The sequence below is a fragment of the Canis aureus genome, chromosome 1 (assembly GCF_053574225.1).
Source record: "Canis aureus isolate CA01 chromosome 1, VMU_Caureus_v.1.0, whole genome shotgun sequence".
Classification (NCBI taxonomy): domain Eukaryota; kingdom Metazoa; phylum Chordata; class Mammalia; order Carnivora; family Canidae; genus Canis; species Canis aureus.
In genome coordinates, this window is record NC_135611.1 from 107,905,112 (window position 1) to 107,912,761 (window position 7,650).

At 57.9% G+C, this 7,650-nt stretch overlaps 2 protein-coding genes across 6 annotated transcripts in view; one reads left to right on the forward strand and one right to left on the reverse strand.

The window, feature by feature from the left end:
- Window positions 1–3,057, reverse strand: part of TRPM4 (transient receptor potential cation channel subfamily M member 4) — a 42,163-nt gene extending 39,106 nt beyond the window's left edge. For 2 of the 5 annotated variants that reach the window (XR_013350717.1, XM_077845797.1), the window contains exons 1-2: window positions 2,226–3,057; window positions 1,838–1,905 (exon numbers count right to left, since the gene is read on the reverse strand). Coding sequence is in view for 3 of the 5 variants with exons in the window: in XM_077845797.1 (XP_077701923.1) it covers window positions 1,838–1,905; window positions 2,226–2,249 (92 nt within the window). In the remaining 2 variants the exon portion in view is untranslated. The remainder of the gene's footprint in view (window positions 1–1,837; window positions 1,906–2,225) is intronic. The other 3 variants (XR_013350706.1, XM_077845784.1, XM_077845786.1) reach the window with 3 other exon arrangements.
- A 551-nt stretch (window positions 3,058–3,608) lies between these two features.
- HRC (histidine rich calcium binding protein) lies at window positions 3,609–7,638 on the forward strand. Its single transcript, XM_077845850.1, has 6 exons — window positions 3,609–5,848; window positions 5,923–5,993; window positions 6,461–6,529; window positions 6,781–6,835; window positions 7,291–7,327; window positions 7,495–7,638. The coding sequence occupies exons 1-6, from the start codon at window positions 3,820–3,822 to the stop codon at window positions 7,529–7,531; spliced, it is 2,298 nt and encodes a 765-aa protein (XP_077701976.1). The 5' UTR covers window positions 3,609–3,819; the 3' UTR covers window positions 7,532–7,638.
- Window positions 7,639–7,650: the final 12 nt, after the last annotated feature.

A 7,650-nucleotide genomic window follows, 5' to 3' on the forward strand; every position in this document is an offset into this window, starting at 1 on the left:
ATCCTCCCACCATCCACTCCCCTCTTACTCCTCAAATCCGTCAATCCCCAAGCTCGCATCCCTGTCCCCACACTGTGTCCCCACAGCAGTGGCCTGACTCAGGCCTCTTCCCGGCTCACTCAGACCCTCACCAGCCTCTTCCTCGGCTCCCTGAACTGTGGGATTGTCCCCAAGATGGGGAATCCAAGAGGACAAACGAGTCTGGGGAACGTCACCAAGCTCATTGCAGGCCCTCAAGTGTCAGGGGACTAGGGGACACCGCAGACCTGGGTCTGGGACTTCTGTCCAGCATTCAAGAGATCTTAGTTGTAACTTAGTTGTAAAAAAAAACAAAAAAAAAAAACAAAAAAAACAAAAAAACAAAAAAAAAACCAACAACTTAGTTGTAGATGGTGACGGGAACTGTGAAAGTAGGTGAAATTTTTCCCGTGACATCCTCACCCAGCCCCTGGAGGCTCCTTCCACACCCAGAGACACTCCTGCCCCTCCCACTCCCCAGCACCCCAGGCCAAGGTCCTGGCCCTGAGGGGAGTGAAGTCTGGCCCTGCCCTCTTCCTCAGAGGCCTCCTGCTCCTTGAACTTTGCTCCATTCTCAATTCCAACGGGCACTGTCACGGTCGATGGCGGGCAGTTTGCACATGCCCTTCCCATGGCTTTGAATCCGCGCTCTTCTCTCCATACTGTCTTCAACTGTCAAATTCCAACTCATGCTTCAAATGCCACCTCACTGGCTCCCCTCCACCGGAAGTCACCAGTGACACCCTGGGTTCCCTCCCTGGCCTTAGCCAGACCCTCCTCGAGGGGTCCCGTGGAACCCCAGCTGCATGTCTTTCAGAGCTCCCAGCTCCCTGCCTTCTGGTCCTCTTCCAGCCAGATCAGAGATCTTTAAACTGTCTTGGCACACTCCCCATCAGTAAAGAGGTTTAGGGCACTCACCCCCAATAATGTAGGTCTTTATCTATAAATGTTTATTTTATACATCCTTGTAAGCTATTCCCCACTAATATGGCATACACACACTAGGTTAGTAATGTTGACATTTCCCACACCCCAAAGATTGTCTTGAAAACAACTTCAAAGCCAGAGTCCACTGGAGAGACCTTCCCAGAATGCCAGGAGCTCCTCAAGGTAGGCAAACACCCCAGGGGACTCATGCAAGTGCCCCTGGCCACCGAGCCCAAGCACAGGGCCTGCAAAAGGTAGAAACTACTACCTTCCGGTGATAATTGCAGGCATTCTCTGGTGCAAACCACGTGCCAAGCACCATTCGAGAAATATCACAAGCAGGAACTTGTTTAAATCCTCCCAATACATGCCCACTCAGGAGGTAGGGCCTCTCTTTTTGTCCAGCTGACAGACGAGGCCCAGAGAGGTGAAATGATTTACCCAAGGTCACACAGCACCAGTCCCAGGTAACATCTGAACCTTGGCAGGGGCTGTGCTCCTGATAATTATGCTCCCTTGGAGCACAGAAGGAAGGCTTCTTGGATGAATGAATGAATGAATGAATGAACGAACAAATGAGTGAAACAGAAAGCCAAAAGAGAAAGACAAAGAATGTGAAGCAAGAAGACACAGAGACGCAGGGAATGAAAGAAACAGAACGGAGCCCTGGGGCTGTAACACATACCCTGCCCGGGGAAGGGAAATTGGAAGAGTCCGCTGGACCCAAATCCTACCCAAATCCTACCCGGAGGGAGAGCGCCACCAGGGCACGCCCTTGGGAGTGTCCGCAGTGACAGGAGGGGGGGAGGGGGGGAGGGGGGCGAGGGGGGGTCAGCGGGCCGGGGACGCTGGGGGGACGCTCCGAGGGTCTGTCCCAGGGGCGAATCCTCACCCCGCATCTGTGAGGTCAACGATGAAAGTCGTGCACGTCTTCTTCTTGAAGATCTTAGGGATCCAGCTCTGGGGACAGGAACAAGGGGTGGGAGGGCTCCAGCTGAGTCCTATCGGACACGGAGTCACCCACCCCGCACCTCGGGGCCCAGGAGTTCGGGACCCCAGTGTTTTCCTTCCCCGGCCTCAGGACTCCCCTAGCCCCCCACCTATCTGTCCCCAAAGGACCCAGGGGTCCGGAGCCCCCCAACCTCCGAAGCCTCTCCCCGCCAGGCCCCCTCCTTCATCCGACCCCAGAATCTGGGTCTCCAGCGCCCTCCTCCCTGGGAACCAGGAGGCCAAGCCCCCGGCTCCCTGTTCCTTCAGACCCGGGAATCCGGCCGCAGTACCTGCTCCTTCTCCGGACCGACCATGCTGCCGCAGCCGCCGCAGCCTCCGCAAGCGATCCAGCTCCCCAACACTCGCTCCACCAACCCCGATTCCAGACCCGCCCAGGACAAACCGGATCCGCCACTTCCCAGCTCAGCCTGGGGCGGGGCAAGGTCTGGGGGGGGCGGGGAGTCTCGTGGATGCGTCGAGGGAGAGGCGGGGCCAAGGGCCAGATGGGCCGGCCTGACAGAGACCCAGAGGAGGACAGAGATCCAGAGAGGGGGGGGCAGAGATCCAGAGAGAGGAGGACAAAGATCCAGAGAGAGGGGGACAGAGACCCAGAGAGAGGGAGCCAGAAACCCAGAGAGAGGGAGACAGAGATTCGGGGGGGGGGCAGGAAGAGAAACCCAAAACTAAGGTATTAGAGACCAGAGAGAGAGGACAGAGATCCAGAGAGAGGGGGACAGGGACCCAATATGGAATGCCAGAGATAGAGAGGGGGGACATTAATCCATGGAGGGGACACAAAAACTTAGGTAGGAGGCAGAGAATCAGAAAGGGGGTGAACAGAGATTCGGGGGGTGCCTTGGCTTAGAGAGAGAAAGAGAATGAGAGTGAGAGTGAGAGAGAGAGAGAGAGAGACCCAAAGAGTTGGGTGAAGAGCAGACGCTCAGAGCGACAGGAAGATAGACTCCTATGGCTGGGGAACGCTGAGTGACAGAAATGAGAGACAGAGCCGGAGGCCTGTAAAGAGTGCTGGGAACCCGAAGAGCTACTGTGATGATTGTGGCAGGGTGAGGAGTGGGAGATAGTGACAGGCAGGGCCACGTGTCTTAGGCCAGCTCTGACAAGGACAGCTGCTGGGTAACCTGAGCACCCCCCCCCCACCCGCCTTGCTGTATTTATAGCCCTGGCCTGGCCTGCTCTCCTGCCCTTGGCTCTGAGTCCCAGGGACAGGAGGTCATAGGTGTGAGCGCTGGAGCAAGTTCCTTCCTCCCCTGTCCGGGGCCTCCATGCTGTCACCCCCTCTCTCAGTGAAGGGTCCCACTCTGGCCAGAAACTCCCCGCGATCTAATCCCCAATCCTTCCATGGCAGGGGTCTCTCCTCTCAGAGGGGTCCCTCCTGCCCCCAACTTGGCCCACTCAAATTCTATCCACCCTCTTTGCAGCTGCCAAACATGAACTTTTTGGCGATACAAAGTCAAGTCCTTGGCCCCCACTCCTGGTTAAGGAGAGACCCCCTTCACCTACCCCTTCCCCAGCAGGGAGGAGGAAGAAAGAGGGGAGGGGCAGGCGGGGACTGACCCAGAATAACTCAGGGCTGAAAGTAAATTTAGCCACAGAGGGGGGAGGAGAGAGACCCTATTGGTTGGGAGGTGGGGAGGGAGGGCCAGAGAGGGGGGTTAGGGGGCTCCGGAGACTGCCCTGGAGGGGTGTCCAGCAGCGAGGGCCAGAGGAAGGCAGACCCACAAAGGCAGTGAGAGACACAGCAAAGACACAGGCAGAAAGAACCAGAAGGGCCCCAAAAGGGACAAGGACCCCAACACTCATCCACATAGCTGCAGAGGCAGCTGGAGCCGGCCCTGGGAGAAGCTCTGCTGCTTGTCCGTCCCCATGGGCCACCATGGGTCATGGCTGCACACTACTCTCCTCTGGGCTGCCGTGGCCAGCCTGCTCCTCCCCCCAGCCATGACCCAGCAGCTGAGAGGGGCCGGACCGGGCCCCAGCCACTGGCACAACAATGCGGGAGTTGTGGGGCCCCCGGAGGAGATGGTAGGCAACTCTGGCCATCCCATCCACAGCCACAGAGGCCGTGAAGACGAGAACAAGGATGTTTCTACAGAGAATGAACATCAGTTCTGGAGCCACAGAGACCACAGAGAAGAGAATGGAGATGTCTCTGGGGAATACAGCCACGGACCCCAAGACCACAGGTACCAAGACCATGAGGTCAGAGACAAGAATGTCCTCCATGAGGAGGTCTTCACAGAGCATGTTCGGGAGGCCCATGGGCACGGAGGCCATGACAATGAACCTGTGGGTGACTCACACGAGCACGGGCACCACTTCCCCAACCACAGAAGCCACAGCCAACAGGACGAGGACGAGGATGAAGTTGTGTCCAGCGAGTATCGCCATCATATCATCAGGCATGGACGTGGAGGCCACAGAGAAGAAGATGATGAAGATGAGGAAGAAGAGGTTGTCTCCACTGAGTATGGACACCAGGCCCACAGTCATGGAGGCCACAGGAAGGAAGAGGATGAGGATGTCTCAGATGAACATCCCCATGATGTCCCCAGCCATGGACACCAAGGCCACGAAGAAGAAGAAGATGATGAGGATGTCTCCACAGAGTATGGACATTGGCCCCACAGGTACCATGGCCACGGGAGGGAAGAGGATGAAGATGTCTCAGATGAACATCCCCATCATGTCCCCAGCCACAGACACCAAGGCCATGGAGGAGAAGAAGATGATGAGGATGTCTCCACAGAGTATGGACACCAGCCCCACAGGTACCATGGCCACGGGAGGGAAGAGGATGAAGACGTCTCAGATGAACATCCCCATCATGTCCCCAGCCATGGACACCAAGGCCATGGAGAAGAAGAAGATGATGAGGATGTCTCCACAGAGTATGGACACCAGCCCCACAGGTACCATGGCCACGGGAGGGAAGAGGATGAAGACGTCTCAGATGAATATCCTCATCATGTCCCCAGCCATGGACACCGAAGCCACGAAGAACAAGAAGAAGAAGAAGATGATGATGATGATGATGATGCTATGTCCACTGAGTACGGACACCATGCCCACAGGCACCTAGGCCATGGGAAGGAAGAGGATGAAGACGTCTCAGATGAACACCATCATCATATCCCTGGCCACGGACACCAAGGCCACAGAGACAAAGAAGATGAGGATGAGGTTGTGTCCACCGAACATTGGCACCAGATTCCCAGACACACTCATGGCCTTGGAGATGAGAAGGAGGAGGAGATCTCAGCCAAGTTCAGCCACCACGTTGCAAGCTCCCAACCCCCAGGCGCCAAGAACACTGAGGAGGAGGACTTCTCAGATGAATACAAGTCAGCAGTCCCTGACCGTCACCACCACAGAGTCCCTGAGGAAGAGGACATCTCTGACAGGCTTGGTCACCAAGCTCCCAGCCACAGGCAACAAGGCCACCAAGATGAAGGAACTGGCCACAGAGGGTCCAGCAAAGATGAGATTAGCCACCAGCCCCCAGAACACATGGGGGTCAAGGATAGAAGCCATTTGAGGGAGAGAGATTCTGAGGAGGAAGAGGAGGAAGAGGACCAGGGCTCCCACGAGGAAGATGATGAAAGTTCGGAACGGGGAGAAGGTGGCACCCGCCATGGCAGCCTGGACCACAAGGATGAAGAAGATGAGGAGGAAGGTCACGGCCTCAGTCTGAGCCAGGAGGAAGAGGAAGAAGAAGAAGAGGAGGAGAGTAGGGAAGAGAGGGCCCTACTGAACCAGGAGCACCGGGAGGGGGAAGAGGAGGAGGAGGAGCTGGAGGAAGAGGAGCTCCCCTTCACCATCATCCCTGACCCAATGGCCAGGAGGGAGGTGCCTGGAGGTGGTTCCAGTGAGGAGCAGAGTGGCGAGGACACGGGTAAGTGATCTGGCCAGGTGGGGGCAGGGAGGAGCAGAGCAGGCCGCTTCACGGCTGCTCTCCTGTCCCCACAGATCTGCAGGGTGCCCAGGAGTACGGGAACTACCAGCCTGGGTCCCTGTGTGGCTACTGCTCTTTCTGCAATGTGAGTGCCCCGCCCAGGTCCATCCTCCAGGCTGTCCCTGGAATTTGTCCCGGGGCTCTAGGGTGCTTTGGGCCTGCTCTGAGCAAAGGAGGGGCAGGGGCAGTGCCAGTTGAAGAAAGACACTTCTGGGGCCATGTAGGGGACAGACTGGAGGCCAGGAAGCTGGGGAGGAGGCTAGGGCAATGGGCCAGGAGGGAGTGAGGCCTGAGCTGTACCTGCAAGTATGGAGACAGAGGGCAGGTGGAATGGGGCTGGGGCCTGGCAGGCTGTGGGGAGAATAAGGACAAGGCATGAAGAGAACATCTACAGGTCCAGCCCACAGAGACAGGCTGTCACCCTGCAAGAGGGAAACAAGGGGGAAGCTGCTGAACTCAGTGCGGGGAGTGGGGTAACGATCGTGGGCAGGGTGGAGGACTGGAGAATGGCTCCCGAACGATATACCCAAACCAGAACCCTCCGGTTCCCAGAGATGCACTGAATGTGAGAACTGTCACTGCGATGAGGAGAACATGGGAGAGCACTGCGACCAGTGTCAGGTGACACTTTCCCCGGACCCAGGTTCCACCAGGCCCCCAGGGAGGCCGGGGACCCGCTGGGCACCCAGTCCCAAATCCTGGCCTCTGCCTTCAGACTGACCCAAGCCTCTACCCCGGTGCAGCCTTGACTCCACACTCGATCCCACCTCTGACCTTAACCTTCGACTCGGGCCCCTGTGCGGTACCCGCCCCATCCTGGCTCGGCCCTGACCCTGTCTTACACTTCTGTCCCTCCCCATCCCCACCCCCAGCACTGCCAGTTCTGCTACCTCTGCCCGCTGGTCTGCGAAACGATCTGCTCTCCAGGTGAGCGTGGGCGGAGCCCGGCGGGGCAAGCTCCGCGGAGGCGGAGCCAAGTCTGACAGGCGGGCCCGAGAAGCCGCGGGGCGGGGCCAGGCGCGGGGGCGGGGCCAAGGCTGGGAGTCTGCGGGTGGAGCCGGGCTGCGGGGGGCGGAGCCTGGGCCGAGGGAGAGGTGGGGCCAGGTGCTGAGGCCTACCCAGTAGGCGGGGGGTGGAGTTGAGGGGCGGGGCCAAAGCAGGTAGCCTTGGAAGGACGGGGGCTTCTGGAGGACCGGAACACCCTGAGCTAGGAGGGAGGGGCAAGATCTTGAAAGGAGTCCCAGACGAAGGAATTCAATTTAGGGAAGGAATTAGGAAAAAGAGAGGCGGAGCCTAGTCCTGATTCCGGATTCGGTGAAATCAGTGGCCGCCTAATTTCACCTGCGGCGTACCCCTCAAGCCTCTTCTCTCTTCTCCCACAGGAAGCTACGTCGACTATTTCTCCTCCTCCCTGTACCAGTAAGTGTGCGGAGGGGGCAGTTTAAGGGCCCTGTCTAGAAAGGCGCAGGCCCGCTGAGTGATTGGACGACCGGGACTCCATTTCCTTGTCGGTAAAATGGGCAGGTTAACATCTCTATCTAAGAGCCTTGGGGTGAGCTGTCTAACCTCTGCGTCCTCCTCTCCAGAGCCCTGGCGGATATGCTGGAAACTCCGGAACCCTAACCCCCGGGGGCGCGGCTGCGGCGCAGACGCCCCTCCCTGGCCTTCCAACCCCTTTCCAAGAGCCATATTTATTGAATTGAATTATGAATAAACATGCTCCCCCGAAACCTCATTGTCGA

Coding starts and splice junctions, on each gene's coding strand:
- HRC (XM_077845850.1), top strand. CDS start 3,820: ATGGGCCACCATGGGTCATGGCTGCACACTACTCTCCTCTGGGCTGCC. Junction 5,849..5,922: donor GCAGAGTGGCGAGGACACGG/GTAAGTGATCTG, acceptor CTGTCCCCACAG/ATCTGCAGGGTGCCCAGGAG. Junction 6,530..6,780: donor AGCACTGCGACCAGTGTCAG/GTGACACTTTCC, acceptor CCCCACCCCCAG/CACTGCCAGTTCTGCTACCT.